This window comes from Netta rufina, assembly GCF_964035555.1.
Source record: "Netta rufina genome assembly, chromosome: 5".
NCBI lineage: Eukaryota > Metazoa > Chordata > Aves > Anseriformes > Anatidae > Netta > Netta rufina.
Window position 1 is genome coordinate 11,965,872 of NC_140128.1, and position 17,564 is coordinate 11,983,435.

A 17,564-nucleotide genomic window follows, 5' to 3' on the forward strand; every position below is an offset into this window, starting at 1 on the left:
AACCTGCTGTGGATTGTTAGCAAGATAGATGTACAATCAGCATATGAGGAAAATATTTCATCAGCTCCACAAATATTCTGTGTTAAATTTCAGCCATTGCTTCTTCTAGCCTGTTTAAAAGAACTTTTTAATGAAATCATAGCATGAAATATTAGTCTTCTGAAAGCAGTGTGCTGCTGTGAGGCTGTACCTCCAGTATGTGGCATAAAGCAACAGGAATGAGTGTACTGGGTAGTTACGTGGCTGAAAGGGTGCAGACATTCTTATACTGACTGCAGGCTGCAGTCAATAATAATAGCTGCAGGCTGAGTGGTGTTAAGTCCTTCAGAGCTGATAGCAATCACCTCTGATTTTCTTTGCTTTCTTGTTTCAAGAGGTAATCTGTCGAGGTAAATGCTCAGAAGCTGATCTTACATTCTATCTGGAAATCTCCCAAGGAGCTACGAGATTCAAATTTCCAGCATTTCAGTTTAGCTTGCTTTGGGGTACTTAAGTGTTTTTCTTTTCCATAGAAGAGAAGAAAGGAGGTATGCTGCTGACAGAACTAAAAATAAAGCTTTCATATAAGATAATGCTTTGGATATTCAGGAGCAGAGTTAGTCATGGCTAGACTGAATTCCTTCTGGAGCGAAATGCAGGCTTTCCTATGCCAGACTAACTTCTTTAGGGAAGAAGCATTTGGTAAACATTTATATGTTGCTGAAATAACAAAGTATTTTTAAGGAACTTCATTTAAACAACTTGAGGAAAAAATGTTGTTTTTTTTTTTTTTTAAAGTGAAGATGAGATGACATTGGAACAGGTTGCCCAGAGAGGCTGTGGGTGCTCTATCTGTGTAGATATTCAAAACCTGACTGGGATGTGGTCCTGAGCAGCCTGCTCATATGAAACCTGCTTGGAGTGGGGAGGTTCAACTAGATGATCTCCAGAGGCTCCTTCCAACCTAAGCAATTCATTGATTCAATGAAATCTGGAAGGTACTTACAGCCTCAGGTTGCAGATATGTAAATGGAAATCTCAGTGAACTTGTTGGTGTTCTATGGACAAAATACAAATTCAGCTGCTACCCTTTTGACCAAGTCTGACAGAGGAAATAGCAATGTAAGTAATCAACATGAAGGAGTAAAATCTTGTACAACATTGTGTGCAATAGCCATGCCTGCAGTATGTATTAATGTGGTAATTAAACTGGATCTCTGGGATCTAGAGGTACAGTAGCTGAATGTTTGTGGTATTCTTGTACTAGAGGAACCATGGTCAGGAGCTTCACCACGTTTTCAGAAGTTTAGGGTGGATGTGTTCCTGCTTGAGCTCCTTTTCTTGTTCATCTTTCAGAAAGTTGTCGACCACTTATGTACATCTGAAGTATGTAAGATAATTCCTTATAACAGGGAAGTCTGTTCGTATGCAATATTCGTATTTCTAAGGTGAACAATGACAGATATTTTTCTATTGCATAGCTGGGAAATTTGTTGTGAAGACAGTGCTTCCTGATCCTTTCTTTCCAAAAAGCTCATCAGTTATTTGCTTGCTTCCAGGGTCCTTGGTTATTAATGTAGCGTTGACCTTTTTATTTGGATACTAGTGGCCTTAAAATTGATAGCTAATAGTTTCCCACCTTATGTCAGTCATTTCTTTGGTTTTACTGATTCGTTGTAGTAAATCTTGATGAAAATTTCAGTATTTACTGAAGTCTCCATTACTACTCTTTTAGTAATTGTTTAATGCTCGCAGATCACTCTATATTTTTTTGTTTTTTGAAACAGAATCAGTTTTTTGAAACAGAAAAGATTGCACTACCTACGTTGTTTGCATCAAATCCTTTCTGGACCTGCTGTCCAGATTGTTCTTTTCCTCTTTCACAGAGAAGATGAGAGTAAAATCTAGGCTGTTTTTAATGTGCTAGGATATACTGTAGGCTCTCAAATGTTCCTATGGCATAGGCTAAACTTGAGTAACTGTAATGATCAATTAACAGACACATCAACTAAAAGTGATTTAATGACAGGTATTGTAACTTTCAGCCTGCTGGTTTTTAGTATAGAACCATATAGGCTGAGAATTCAAGAGCCTTTTTACAAATAGATTTGGTACGACTTCTGAATAGATTGTTATATGTCAGTGTGTGGTCAGCTAGGTAGGCCTACAGGATGCTGTTTGGATCCATAGGCAGTTTTATCTTTTTCATCTACCACGTGCTTATGAAAGTTGAAGGAATATCTGTAAATCATGAAGCAGACTTAGAAATCAGGCCAACAGCCATCTTTCTAGTTCTTCTTCCTTGCTAAACTTTTCTTGCTCCTGATACATTTAATGATAATAGTTTGGAGTCTTTCTCCACAGCTGTAAAACAGTCCATTTTTTATTATTTTTAGTAGATAGATTGCTTAACAGATTTTTTTTTTTTTTTTAGAGCCTGTCTTTAATTTCTGCCATCTGTGGGACGGGATGGATTCCTGACACACTTTCAGTGGCCTTTTAGTTCCTCAGGAATTTTCCTTGAAGAGCAATAGAACATCATGCTGCTTTTTCATTTCCTTTGCCTTAGCTACTTTTCTTGGCATATCTACCTCTGTAGCATTCTCAGCTTTAACCATTCAAGTGAGAGGGGACAGTCCCCTGCATTGAGACTTAGTTCAGCATGTTGGCTTGTAATGTTTCCTTTCTCCAGCGGGTCAGCACTTGGAATGATCTGGCGCTACTAAGCGGAAAAGCTAAGTGCATTTCTGAGGGTTGAGAAGTGAGAATGCTAGAAATGTGCAAGTGTCTCATCAATAATTCTTCTTATATATAAGCTTCAAATGAAGAAAGTGCATACAGACTCCAGATATTTTTTTCCTTTGTCTCTGCATTTTTTCTTGTTATGGAATCCCTTAGCTTAGGGTGTTAGGACTTCAGTAGGCTTTTGGAAGTTGGCATTAAGCATGATTAATATTTTGTGCATTTTTCTTCTCCGTTTTCCTTTCTTCATACCCTGATAGGAACAAATGGATGAAAAGAAGTTCATTTTTTTTTGGTGTGTAGGTACTAGTTGATAAGGCAGAGCCAAGCATTTATTGAGAATACCGTGAGGTCAAAAGTAACTTGTAAACTTTGTGATAATTTTCAAAAGATTATTTTGGTTAAATATTGTGTTAACCTACAGTTTAGGTTATCTTATAATTGCTGCTGCTATTTTTGTGCCTTTCCTTTCAATGATACAAACTAGAAACATGAAAACATTTATGTTAATCAGAGCTATTGTGGTGCACATGTTTTGGAGGATGAAATATCTGACAGTCTTAAAGGCCTTTCTCAGGAATGGTGATGAATTGCATTATATATGTTCGTAATAGCTGCTTTTTGCTTAGTTGGTTAACTGTATGAAGTCATCTCTAACGTGAATTCTGTAAATGAGAGATGATACAGTGCTCAAATCCTGACTTTGATTTCTTGTAAAGTGTGTTAACTAACTCTTCACTCAGTAGTTCTCATATTTTATTTTTTTTATATGAAGGGGGTGGGTTTTTTGTTTCATTTTTTTTCCCCATTTTCACCTGTCTGACTAGCCGCTGACTCTTTCTCTTTCTCTCCTGCTTTCAATGCATCTTGGGTAGAATTGTGGAACAAGCACCAGGAAGTGAAAAAGCAAAAATCTTTGGAAAAAACGAGTAAGGAAATAATAAAACATAGAAAACTGATTTTCCCAGCCTCCCCATAACTGCCAACTCCCCAGGTGCAGAGTGAGCTCGCATCTATGGCACATAAGTTTTTATGCCCATAAGAACAAAGGTTTATCAGGAAATCCTGTTTTATAGAGGAGTCCAAACAGATCAGTTTGCCCTGGGGAAATTGTGTTCAAATGTCTTTTGTCCTTTTTTATTTCTTCCTTTGTTTTTTTCTTCCCCTGAATGTTACCTTCTACAAAGAAGGAGAAGCAGATACTCTGCATCGTCACCATATCAGAAATAGATAGAATTTGAAGGTGTTCCATCTCCTTTCTTACAAGTTAAAGACCACTTTTGCTTAACAAGTCTTTGACATGAATATATAGGTTGAATGTTATTGGAATGAAAAAGTCAATGTTCTTTCAAGTCTTGGAATGGCAACTGTTGTTATTTGGCATTCAACCATGAACAGTTTCTGACCACAGTCAGTGTGCAACAAAAAGCACTTCAGAGGGCGAGAGAGAAGGTGGATGTGAAAAACTGTATTTAGTGAAGGCTGTCAGAGAGCAGCCTCATAATAAGGAATCAACCAGATTTTGGTTTTTATATCCCATATTAAGGGAGGAGTGAAACGACCTGAGTCTGTTTGTAGAGTCTAAATAGAAGTCTAAATTGACACAAATCTTATCTGTTGAAATATGCATGTGTGTTATCTGCAGTTGTAGTACCAGATTTTTCTGGTTTGGTTATCACTGTTATAAAAAGGGACATATGACATAAGGACAACAGGTCGTTTATAAAAACCATGATGTAGTAGGTGTTTCCTAACCATGAGTGTAATTTCTACTTTGCAGACCCAATGTCCCTTTTTGCAGACTGAAGTTTGGGGAGAACTAACAGCTAAGCTGAACGGGTGATAATTCCTGCCATTCTGGCTGGGCCTGGATTTGGTACCTTCCTTTCAGGCTCCCCAGTTAAATACTTCAGTTAAGTGCATGGAGCTTCTGAAGCAAGTGGGGATACCTCTGCAGTACAGCAAACTGCATTTAAGATCTGAGTTGCTTTCTGCTGAGGTGGGAGAGTGTGTGACAGACACACAGCACATGCACGCACCTACTCTCCCAAACCAGGCCTTTCAGTTAGGTGCCTGCACTGGAAGATGTTTTTAAAAAATGTCTAATGGATATACAATCTTTTAAAAAGGGGAGGGGAGGTTCCTAAGTGCCTGTAAAGTGACAGTTACAACAATATGATTGTGGTTATTGTACTTCTGAAACTCAATTACCATTATTGCTCACAATTGTCAAACACCTAAACTGCATCAGTCAGCTTCACTTGTGTTAAAAATCAAACTGCTGGAAATATATCTGAATTGTGCTGGGACAGGGAACTCTTTAAATTGCTTAAAGCGTGCAACTGAAGTTTAGTATTCTTGCTGTACTAATGAGATGCTAAAGTTTTTGCTGCGGCATTATTCAGGACTATAAAAAGTGGCTGTTAGAAGTGAGCAATATATATTTCAGTGGAAAATAAGATCACAAATTTTATAAAGGATATTTTTAGTTTTCATAACTTTGTTTATAGTTTGACATTGGTCTTACAATTTGACTTACAGTAACTAGGGCATATGGTTCTATAGGTAGACTACTATAATAAATGAGGAATTGACTTTCTGTAAAACATTTCACGTGGAAAATTTGTGGTTGATTAGGAAGCTAGTATGGTCTGCACAGCCCGCCTACGGCTTTGCTATTCATGAGTTTACATACCATCTCAAGCTCACTCCCACAAATCTTTGTATATTATCCTTCTCTCTCTCTCTCCCTCTCTCGCCTCCCTTCCCTTTTTCTTTCCTTTTCGCTGTCTTGCCCTCTCTAATATTACACATAACACAAACATGTTCATAATTCCCAGGTTGTTGTGATTAGTGGTTATAAGAGACTGTGGCATTGTTTGCTTAGAGATACTGGATAGAGTCATGGGTATCTAATACAACTATTCCAGCTGCGGATCATGCCTTCCTGTTACTGAATAGTTGGCAGATATGGATATGGCAGAAGTGTTGCATTCAGTCTCTTCCCCTTTCTGAGAGTAGTGATAATCTGTGTACAGTCTATAACGCATTCTTTTCCTGCCTCATTACTTACTTCATGCAGTGCTTATCCAAATTTCTTTTCAGGCTCTACCTGTCCATCATTCTCTTTTCCTTCTGCCATCCCATCAGAGGACAATAGATGATATGGTTCTAGAACTGCATGGGAAGTTGAACATAAAGTTTTTTCTCTTTTTTTTTTCTTTTTTTTTTTTTTTTCTTTTATTTTCAATTGAGCAGGTTAACAAATGCATGACTAAAGGCTTGCTGTTTCCTTCTCTCACTACTGACCTGTGTGATTGCCAACTCTGGAGAGCCATTTGTTGTATAATTGGCAAACGTTACAAAGTACAGCATCATACAAGCTTCTTCCTTGATATTCTTACTAGTGTGACACTGATAATCACTGATTATTTCTTGTAGAGTGTTGCCTGATTACTGCCGAGATAGTTGCTGTGGGCAACCTCAGAGCAACAAACGCACTGTAAGACATTGAGCAAATTAGCTGTTTTAAAAAGGATAATGACTCCAAGCAATTAGGTATCCCTTATTTTTGCCAGGAATAAAGGAAGTGGCTTCCTAGAGTTGAATGGCAACTGCTCTGCATGTGTTACTGTAACTGGAAGCTTACTTGACCTTTGTCTGTCCTCTTTTCTCTATTGAATGGCTAACAAAGGTACTGTTTAGTGATAGTCACTGTTGGGCTATGCCTTTTGAATACTTGAAATTCAAACTAACATTTGAAGAATGGCAGATGTGTCCTGCTGGCCTTGTTGTTTACAGTACCAAGGAATAAAAAACAAGGAACAAGAAAGCAAGTTTGTTTTCTTGGTACTGTTCCTGCTTTCAGTCTGTCATCTGCCTTCTGATGTACTGTTTTTTCTTGATACAATAATGGTTTATTTTTCCCTTTACTCAGGGCCAGAAGGTGTGAAACATTTTGATTTGGGAGAAACAGATGAGAAAAAATCCCAGATCAGTGCAGACAGTGGCCTTAGTTTGGCCTCAGGTTCTCAGGTGAGTTGCTCCTACACTTGCTTTATTCATGTGGTAAGATGGAAGATTCTTCTGTTGGCTGCATAACTATGGGAAAACTAGATTTTGAGAATACTTGATAGGCTCATCTAGTAATTCCCTCCCCTTTACCCCACTTTCTTTAGGGTACTGATATTTGCTAGCTCCTCAATTGTAGGACCCCAAGGCCTTTCTGACTTGCAGACAGTAGTATCTTATTTGGTTGGCTTCATGAACCAATGAAGTATAAGGCATGTGATTTAAGATCCCAAGGGAATGGGAAGTGGGGTTCTCATGATGATAAAAACTAAACTGATGTGACTTTGCTTCCTGTCCTCTGTATGTTTGATTGCAGAAGAGTGATTTCGACTCTCTTCCCAGTGGAGGACCAGCAGTTATGGTCCGAAGTACCAGCCAGGATTCTGAAGTTAGCACAGTGGTAGGATATGTCCAAAGTGAAAACTTGATGTAATTCATTTCCTGGTAAAGCGGGGTAGGGCATTTCATGCCTACATTTTGTGTACAGTATGCCTGCATACTATCTCTCACCCATAGTAGCGTGCCTATGATGTGTTCTCTCTCCAGAGCCTCTGACTGTGTAGCAAGCATGTGTGTCTGCCAGGATATACATACCATTTTATTAGCAGATTGTATTCATCATATGTGATGCTTGTTGCTGGTACATATTCGTACATATTGGTGTATTTGTGGAACTAGTGGTTTGCAATCCTTTTATAAATATGGCTTAGTTGTGTATAAACCATCTATAAAGGAATGTAACCTGAGAGCAAAAAATGCAGATGGTTTGGTGCATTAAAAGCAAGAAAAAACCTCTGACGTATTACCTTTAAGTGTTTGAACCATATGAAAATGTCTGCTTGCTTCCAGTACAGCTCTACTGATCACCTGTACAGTACACTTGCTGTACCATCTGGCAGGGGTAGAGTTAGGAAAGCCAAGACAAATCTTTACTGGTAAAACTGACCATCAGGAATTCCCAGCCCATGGTATCAGAGGAAACGTCTGGAGCAAGGAAGATTTACTGTTGGTCGAGGAGGACCAGGCTAGAGAGCACTTCAACAAACTGGATTGACGTATGTCCATGTGGTCTAATGGATTGCAGCTACGAGTGTTGAAGGAGCTGGCTGATGCTGCTGCAAGGCCACATTTGATCGTCTCTGAACAGTTATGGTGATTGAGAGAGGTTCTTGAAGACTGGAAGAGAGCAAAGAGAGAAGTTGATGGAGAAAATCTCCTGTAAAACATTTCCAAATACACGAAAGAAAAAGTGATTGGGAGAAGTCAATGTGGATTTACAAAGAGGCAATCACATTTAACCAAGCTGATAACTTCAGACAATGAGATAGCTAGCTTGATGTATGAGAGGAGAGGAGTGGATGTGTTTACTACAACTTTAGTAAAGCCCTTGACACCATTTTCCGTAACACAGACAAGCTGAGAGAATTGGGACTCTTCAGCCTGGAGAAGAGAAGGCTCAGGGGGAATCTTACTGATGTGTATAAATACCATACAGGAGGGAATGAAGATAAGGGAGCCAAACTCTTCTTAGTAGTAGTACCTGCTGTCAGGACAAGAGGCAATCAACACAAAAGTCAAAGCACAGAAAATTCCATCTGAACACAAGAAGACACTTACTTATTTTATTCTCAGGGCAGTCAAACACTGGAACAGCATGTCCAAAGAGGTTATAGAATTGCTGTGTGTGGAAATTTTCACAACTTGTTTGGACATGGTTCTCAACAACATACACTAGCTGACCCTGCTTGAGCAAGGGGGCTGGACTATAGAGAATCCTAATGGGTTGCTTCCAAACTAAACAGTTCTGTATTTTTTCTGAAGGTTGTATTGAGTATATCCCCATTTTTTTATGGGGATTTTGTGCAAGAATAGTATCACTGAAAGAGAAAAGGCAAATGTGGCCTTTGGTTGCACAGCTTATTATTTTATGCCTTAAGAGGAAACATTTTAAAACTTTTCTCTCCACAGTGTCTTGTCTGTGAAGATAACAGCTTTATTTTTCTCCACAGGTTAGTAACAGCTCTGGAGAGACATTAGGAGCTGACAGTGACTTGAGCAGCAATGCTGGTGATGGCCCAAGTGTGGAAAATGGTGGCAATCTGACAGGATCCAGGGGCACTGTGTCAGACAGTGAAATTGAGACAAATTCTGCTACTAGCTCTATTTTTGTAAGGATGCTGCATACCTTCCTTTTTATTTTAATTTTTGTACAGTAATCATGTTGATGTTAGTGAATGTGTGAAAGAGGTTCTTTGATTCTGTTCTAAGGGTTAATCAACAATGATTTACAATAACAAGATATTAAAGAATTAATTACTTTTTGTATGGATCCACGTACCTTTCTTCATACCCTGTGCAATATGTGGCTCTTTGAGAATAGTCAGTTCACATCTCACGCCGTGTTACAGGCTCTACCACCCTCATTCAATATTACTCTCAACCCAACTGTCATTTAATTACCCTTCAGAAATGAAACAGCTTCAGGTGATACTGTTTGAATTTACTTAACTAAAAGGAAATGATCCCCTGCTTGGTAGAATCTTGGCAGCTCTTTGATACAGGAAAGTGATGACCCATCGTCATAGGTTTAGCAGCTCTTCTGTTTTTTTTGTTTTGTTTTGTTTTGGTTTTTAAACAATGCTTTAAAACTATCTGAAGTGTAGTCATAGCATTTAAATATCCTCTTCTAACTGGAAGATATGTGTGCAGTAAAATTCAATTCATTATTTTTTTAACAGAGTAATTTTTTTTGTTTTATCAACATTTGTGGGAGAAGTGTTTACGAAATATAACTTTCAAACCCTATCTGTTAAGTAAACTTGCAATGGACTGCAAGAAACACCCCTACAGGTTGAAGAATTAAATTGTCTGACACCTCTTGTATCATTTTCAGGCAAAGTCTCATAACCTGAAGCAGAGCATAAAGGATAACAAAGGCAGTACTCCAGGGAGAGTTCAAGAGGATGGGAACCAGCGTGTCTATCTCTATGAAGGACTTTTGGGTAAACTATTTTGGGGGAGGGAGGGCAAGGGGATTGTTTAGACTGAAGTTCAAGGGGAGTCATGTCTGGCTCAGACTGGAATTTACGTGTTACCAGAGACCATTTTAACCACCTCCTGTTTGTCCATGCTGATAAAATAGGAGGGTACATCAGGCCATTCAGGGTAAAGCAAAGGATTTGCTGGGGAGATGGAATAAGAGAAGATGGGTGACTGGACTAGTTTGCATAAAATGTAGCTTATTCCATGCACTTGTTCTTGAATAAGAGTTAGTTCTTTAAACTGTTTGAAGGAGGGAAGAAAGATCTTAGTTATGCACATAAGGCTGAAATTATTTTTTTCTGAGTATTGCTGAGTATTGCTGAGCTTTTACAAAAGACCGTTCAGTTTAAGTCTTCAAATAGAGGGCTACTAAACTCATGGCTTTTGAGCATGACCTTAAATTAGCAGTGTATTGGCTTCTTATGTTTTTTTTTTTTTTTTTTTTTTTTTTTTTTTTTAATGTATATCTGGACTTGCTGTTAATCAAGAGCTCTCTCTTCCTCTGTTTTTCATCCTTTCCATTTATTGTTCCTACCTGCATGGAATGGTGCAGGTAGGGATAAAGGATCTGTCTGGGACCAGTTAGAGGATGCTGCAATGGAAACCTTCTCTATGAGTAATAATCTCATCTTTCCACTTCTCTGTGTGTTTGCTGTGATCTGTGTTTGTGTGAGATATTCCTGTCGCTTTCAGGCAGTGCTAACAATATATGGAAGAAAACATTCTCCTTAAAGAACAGGGATAAGAGGTTCTTTTCTTTAAGGTTTTCAAAAAATTATGCTGTGAATTAGAATGAGAGATGTCTTTTCTTCTACTGTACACTTCAGTTGTGATATTGCTTGTGATTTAAAAGTTACTTTTTTATTTTAATAATAGATTTTTTTGTGTGCTGGCTTATAGTATTTTCAAGGTGTGGGAAGGAAATAAAACTGATCTTAAAGTATTTGACTGGAATAAATGCCCAATTTTTGTATGCGTTGCATAGGTAAAGAGCGCTCAACTTTGTGGGACCAGATGCAGTTCTGGGAAGATGCTTTTTTGGATGCTGTGATGTTAGAGAGAGAAGGAATGGGGATGGACCAGGGACCCCAGGAGATGATTGACAGGTGAAGTTCTCAGTAGACCTGGGGCTTAAGCAGTAAAAAGAATATAATTTAAGTTCTGTTGCAAATGCTATTGCCACTTTGTAAACCTTGTTACTGTAACTGACAATTCCAAAGGGAGGCTTTTGTCTCTGCTGGTCAGCATCTCCTGCTACTGAAATACTGTGTTCAGGTTTGATAAGTTTTTCTTAATGCTCATGGAGAGGTGGTATTTCCAGGGAAATAGGTCATGTAATCGTGATCACACTATGAATAGATGGAATAGGCCGGATCACTAATAAAGCATAGGATTTATTTGGATTGTATTCTGGAATAAAGATACCAGTGTGCGGGGTGCTAGTTTTTGGAAAAATAAACAGTTTAAAATCTATCTTACTAGAAAAAGAGAGTGCCTGCACGCTTCCTTCATGAGTTAAATGGAGCTGCAAGGCAGAAGTAAAGCTCTAAAGGGGGTAGCTGTTGTTTGAGTTGAATGTTCTTCTTATAGCAGTTCTCATGAAGCTACAATTGTGGAAAAGAGAATATGGGTAAGTCCAGTAGACCACTGAGAACTTTACCACTGAGCATATATTAGTTACTTGCACTAGATGATAATGGCAATGTTTAAAGTGATCACAGCAATTTAATGGAAAATGGCCATTTGACTTAGTGTATTTGGAGGTTTTATTTACCATGCACTTTTTACAAATAGTGTTCTGTTCTCTGCCAGTGCTGTAGTGAGTTGGATGAAGAGTGCCTGTGAGCCTACTTCAGCTCTAGCTCTTCTTGCAGGTATCTTTCCCTGGGAGAACATGATCGAAAGCGTTTGGAGGATGATGAGGACCGCTTGTTGGCTACGCTGCTACATAATATGATTGCTTATATGCTTATGATAAAGGTAACTTTTTTTAATAGAACACTCCTCATATTTAAGCAGTATGTTTTGTTGGTGGTGTTTGGAAACCATACATCTCTTTTCAGAGATCAGAACAGTATAGTAAAAAATAATATTATAAAACATCTGATCTTAATGAAGAAATTATTTCAGAACGTGGAGATTCTTTGAGTTTCATCGTTTGAGTTTAAGTAGTTCTATGCAATGAGTATGCACATACACTTCTATTCAAGATAGAAACTTTTTAGCCCTACCTTTAAGAATGTCCTTTAAGAGGACATTCTTACAATCAAGGGCATGAGTTATAGGTAGAGAGCATCATCTAATCAGATTCCCTTAGAACTGCAAATTCCAGATCTTCTTAGGGAAGTCAGAGGTGAAAGGAGGGTATGGGCAGGTTGCAAATATGCACATCAATATGCATCTCAACATATAATTTGCAATGACTTAAGCAACCTTTTTTTTTTTTTTTTTTTTCTCATTCAGTGGACCTTAATACTGTAGGTGGCTACTAATAATATCTTTCTTTTAGTTTGTGTTAGTTCTTAGATAATGCAAATTCTCCATCAAAAATCATTGGAAAATCAATCTTCTAAAATTTTTATTGTGTTTGGAACCGCCTGTAGTACATCATGTTACCAGGACAGTCCTGTAACAGTTTTGATGCACTATGCTGTGCAACAGCCTGACAGTTAAACTAGGTGTACGCAGGTGATAGTTTGAAAACTTACTTTATCTAAATTTTTGGGTGGGGAAAGAGAAGCAAGGTATTGATTTTTTCCTGATATAAATGGGAATGTGAAGGTAAGTTTTAAGATGGCATTTGAGTGTATTTGGAATATCAATAGTTGGAAGTGGGGGATAATGGAATTGCTGCTTTGTTGTGCAGGAGTAGGCAGGAAATCTGTTTAGCACAGTACTACTTACACCACTTTTCCCAGTCGCTGGGCACGTGCAACTTCTGCTGGTACTGCTGGGTTAAAGAGAACCTAGCATGGTTGAGCTGCAATGAGTAGTCTTAGCAATGGAAACCAAAATATGTTGAATTTGGGAGACGTGAGGAGTTGTCTGTGATTACAGAAAAGTAACTGTCTTTATATGTGCTTTCCAGGTGAATAAGAATGATATTAGGAAAAAGGTGCGTCGTCTAATGGGAAAATCACATATTGGATTGGTGCACAGCCAGCAAATAAATGATATTCTAGACAAGCTTGCCAATCTGGTAGGTAATACAGTGATGAGTGATGTATCTGTGGGAGTTCCAGTATAAGGGGAAAAAGATACCTCAAAATTCTTCTATAAATGCTCTGCAATACTAAGATAGAAGTATTAAAACCAAACTGGATTATTAAAAACTGCCTTTATAAGTACAGCATAAAGACTATGATGATATGACCCTATTTGTAATCTTATATGCAGTAATCAAGTGGAACTATGATATAAATATGTATAAACATGAGATTTCAGTACTAGAGTTCTTTGCAACCCTAATGTTTTCTTAATATCACTTTTATTGAGGGGAACCTTTGTTCTTACTAAAACTGTAGCAAGTGTTTAGTTTTCCATGGGTCACCAGGTCGTAAGGTTTGTCTGGATCAGTTTCTATTCAAAACTATTCACATTGTCAGCTACAATGCAGAGTAAACTTTACATTCTATGTTGCTCATTAAGAATATAGGCTAAGAGTTAAGTTAATAAAACTAGAGAGCTTTGAACACAGCTTTCACCAGGGAAGATGCACAATAAGCCTTCTGAGAGCTGATTTTCCAGAGCACTTCTACAACTGGAACTTTTTTTTTCTGTACAGAAAGGATATGTAATTCTCTTATAGTTAATTGGAGGAAGAAACAGACCATTTTACTGCAATATTAACAGTAGTTGGCACCCAAACAACACACTAGCACATACTGAGTGTGGTACTGGCTTGAAGGTTTTCCTATGCTGTGATAACTCTCATAGTAACTTTTTTTGAAATTGAATTTAGTGCAGTATCTTGCCTAAGGCTTTGCCCAAAATTGCCTCTGATCAGCTGTATTAAAAACTTTTTTTTTCTATTGTTTGTTGAAAATGCTTCTAGTGTCACCTACTGGACATTTTTCAATAAAATTGTTTTCAAAGTTCATTCACGATGGCATTTTTTCTTATCTAGAATGGACGGGAACTCCCTGTGAGACCCAGCGGCAGCCGCCACATCAAGAAGCAGACTTTTGTAGTCCATGCTGGGACAGACACAACAGGAGACATATTTTTCATGGAGGTAGAGACAAGAACAAATAATAATGCAACTAGTAGCATTCAGTAAATAGTATTAGAAATCTCATCTAACATCTTGTGCTCCCAGGTGTGTGATGATTGCATTGTGCTGAGAAGCAACATTGGAACTGTGTATGAACGTTGGTGGTATGAGAAACTCATAAACATGACTTACTGTCCCAAAACAAAAGTGCTGTGCCTCTGGCGGAGGAATGGTCAGGAGACGCAACTGAACAAGTTCTACACAAAGAAGGTACACATTTTATTTAATAATGAGATAAGTCAGTGCAGAACAAATATATCGGTATGTCATATTCCATGTTTTAATCAAATAATTGTATTCCCTCTCCAGTACTGATTATTAAACTGCAGTGGCTGTTAACAGCATTGATACCTGAAGTTGGCATTATGCTTCGTCATTTACCTGGAGGCAGTAGTACAGCAGGATGTAATTTTAAAAAAGGGTAGCTTTTACTTGATTTTTTTTTTTTGGTTTGAAGAATACAGAGAGAGTCTAGTGTCTGATTGAATTCCGATCCATGAGGGAAAACACTTCAATTACCAAATATTGAGTGAGCATGGAGGCTTACAAAGATATTCAAAATATTGTGGTAGATTCATGGCGTAAAGCTAAATAATACTTTACCTTAGTAATGGATTTAATTGCGTTGATTTTAACGGAAAATCCAAACTGACAAAACAGATGATTTTTTTTTTCCTTGGCCCATGTATGATTTTGCTGATTTCATGCATGTCTACTTTCTCCACTGATTTGAAGGCCATTTTCTTCTCCTTAGAATTATTTGCAAATATAAAGAAATAGCTTTAAACCTATTACAAAAAATCCAGCCACTCTTAAACTCCAGTAACGCCTGAACAATGATCAGCAAGAAAGATTTGCAACTGCAAGTGATATGTTGAAAAGCTATTATTTCTGAGGCAAAGGAATTAGATTTCTACTTCAAAAAAATAATTTTACATGGACCAGGTAATCGTAATGCAGGCATAAATACAAAGAGAATGACAAAATCAGTACACTACAGAAGTTACTCAGTAAGCTAACTGTATTAATTTTGGGCCTTGGATAGAAATTTCTCCTAAATTTTACTCTGAGATTATGGCTTAACTATTATTTGATATTAGAGAGGGGAGTTAGAATTAGATAATTTCCTTAAGCCATATTTTTCTATTTGACATAAATAACAAATAGATAATTTAAATGAGCATGACCGGTAACATTGATTTCTGAATCAACGAGAGAAAGGGAGGGATTGTGATACTGTTTTTAAGCTTTTTCTGCATTAGGAAAACGAGTAAACTTGGTTATATTGGTTATATTTTCCATGACCATGTGCCATGGCATGAACTGTAGCTTGGGCAATTTAGCTATGAAGTAGTTTCTCTGTCAACTTAAAAAAGTAATAATAATATATAAATACAATCAAGTAATTAGCTGTGGTTGAATTTTTACAGGGTTTTGTTGTTGTGTACCACATGAGGCTTGTTTTTATTTTTTTTTGTAGAATCTTGCTATTTGCTTCCCTTGTAATGTGGGAAAATAATGCTGTTTTACTCTTTTATATGTTAGTGTCGGGAACTGTACTACTGTGTAAAAGACAGCATGGAGCGAGCAGCAGCAAGACAGCAAAGCATTAAACCAGGTACAAGATCTTACTTGTTGGGAATATTTGTTGCTTAATCTGCAATCATCTAGGCTTTGTTAGTAATTTCTTTAAATATAAGGGCCTTTAGTTGGAAATTTGAGAACAGCTTTGTACGGTGTGTACACAGCACAGAATGTTACCATTAGCTTGCCCCCATATATCTCACTCTGTATCCAAGCAAAAGCAAAACATCTGTATAGTGTCATATTTAAAGAGGAGTAACTACCAGTCAAATCAGAACTTGAAAATACTTGAACATATCACGACTTGGCTGACTGCTTTCTGTTTCTTCTTTTCTTCCCCTTTTCCCATACCCTCTCTCTGTTGTGTGTGTGTGTTTGTTTGTTTGTGTTTCTTTTTCTTTCTTAACGTATCACAGGCCCTGAGTTGGGTGGTGAGTTTCCTGTGCAGGATATGAAAACTGGTGAAGGAGGTCTTCTGCAGGTCACACTGGAAGGAATTAACCTGAAATTTATGCACAGTCAGGTATGAGGGAAATACATAAGATGACTATGTGAGCATGAAGCTTTTTGCAGCACACCTACATCTGTGTTTCCTCTTGCCATGGTATCAGGAAGAACAAAGGATAGTGTGATGGATGTTGATGGGAATAAAAAGTAGATGTGTATATTTACACAAAAGCACACATGCACATTTTACATATATGTAAAAACACACTGAAATGAGATCCTCATGAGAACTGTAATGAACTGGAAAAAAAAAAAAGTTGATATAAGTTTCAACTTCTTGTTTCTGGTGGTCAGAATTGTGTAAGCACAAAGCAAATGGTAGCGGCATATCAAGGGAGAGAAAAATTGATCACTGGTAATCTAAACTGCCATAATGCTCACATTGTGAACATATCCTGGTGGTGTAAACTGTCAGCCTTAGAGATACAGTGTTTGAATACTGCAGATGCAAAAGGTGACTTACATTATATGTAGTCTGTCATGTTTTAAAAAATGAGGAATCTGTAGAATTTAGTATGAGAATAGAACAAGAAAGTAGCTCTTGCTGTAATTCACAAAAATAAGAATGAATTATTGATTCTTTTTTCCCTCCAAAGAGCAGATCTTCTAGGCATAGAGGAAACACAACTAGAATTGCCATTTCTTCATTTTTGTGGATGTAGTTTCTGTTGCTTCCTTTGATCCTTGTTTTTTATTTTGCTTTGTGTTTTTTTGTTTTGCATATGATATTAAATGCATGCTGTGCTAGACGGTAGAATCCTCTTTTAGGAGAAAAAGAGTGCGTGTGTGTGTGTGTAAGTAATAAAAGCTTCTGTCAGTCCTCTGTGGAGTGCTTTTTCCTTTCCTTTCCTCTTGACTAGACTTTTCTCTCCACACAAGCTTTGTTCTTCTTTGAGTAAACATCAGTGTAGATCCCACTGGAAGTGCACGTCCATCTCAAAATCTTTATTTAATACTTCTCTCAAGATCACGGCATCGTCATGTTCATATATGGCAGTATAAGGACTGGAGTGTTGTGAGCCTCCTTAAATTTTCTTCCTATTACCAGGGTAGAACTTGGACTACAGCTGACCTACTGTTGTAGTATTGCAAACCTGCTCTGTGATGAAACAGTCTGCCTCTATGGCTTTATTTTTTTATTTTTTATTTTTTTACTGAGAGACTGGAATGACATTTTGAAAGAAGCCTTAGGGAACCCTAGTGCTGATTCTTACTATGGGACTGAAGGGACCATTAATGGTTGAATTTAGCATTACAGTCACTGAGTCCTGTGTTACCAGCAGTACTCCTAGAGTAGTAGCTTTATCATGTCCTTGCTGACAGTGTTCTAATTTGCTGTCAGTGATGAAAATTAGTACATCTTTTC

The 17,564-nt window shown here is 37.6% G+C and overlaps 1 protein-coding gene across 5 annotated transcripts in view; it reads left to right on the top strand.

Annotated features, from left to right (window-relative positions):
• MADD (MAP kinase activating death domain) overlaps positions 1 to 17,564 on the top strand; it is a 65,206-nt gene that overhangs the window by 36,177 nt on the left and 11,465 nt on the right. For 2 of the 5 annotated variants that reach the window (XM_084287454.1, XM_084287455.1), the window contains 12 exons: positions 6,659 to 6,756; positions 7,109 to 7,192; positions 8,802 to 8,960; positions 9,686 to 9,794; positions 10,388 to 10,450; positions 10,820 to 10,940; positions 11,709 to 11,814; positions 12,923 to 13,033; positions 13,961 to 14,068; positions 14,153 to 14,317; positions 15,653 to 15,725; positions 16,108 to 16,214. In XM_084287454.1, coding sequence (XP_084143580.1) covers positions 6,659 to 6,756; positions 7,109 to 7,192; positions 8,802 to 8,960; positions 9,686 to 9,794; positions 10,388 to 10,450; positions 10,820 to 10,940; positions 11,709 to 11,814; positions 12,923 to 13,033; positions 13,961 to 14,068; positions 14,153 to 14,317; positions 15,653 to 15,725; positions 16,108 to 16,214 — 1,304 coding nt within the window. Of the gene's footprint in view, positions 1 to 3,596; positions 3,651 to 6,658; positions 6,757 to 7,108; positions 7,193 to 8,801; positions 8,961 to 9,685; positions 9,795 to 10,387; positions 10,451 to 10,819; positions 10,941 to 11,708; positions 11,815 to 12,922; positions 13,034 to 13,960; positions 14,069 to 14,152; positions 14,318 to 15,652; positions 15,726 to 16,107; positions 16,215 to 17,564 lie in introns of all 5 variants that reach the window. The other 3 variants (XM_084287456.1, XM_084287457.1, XM_084287458.1) reach the window with 2 other exon arrangements.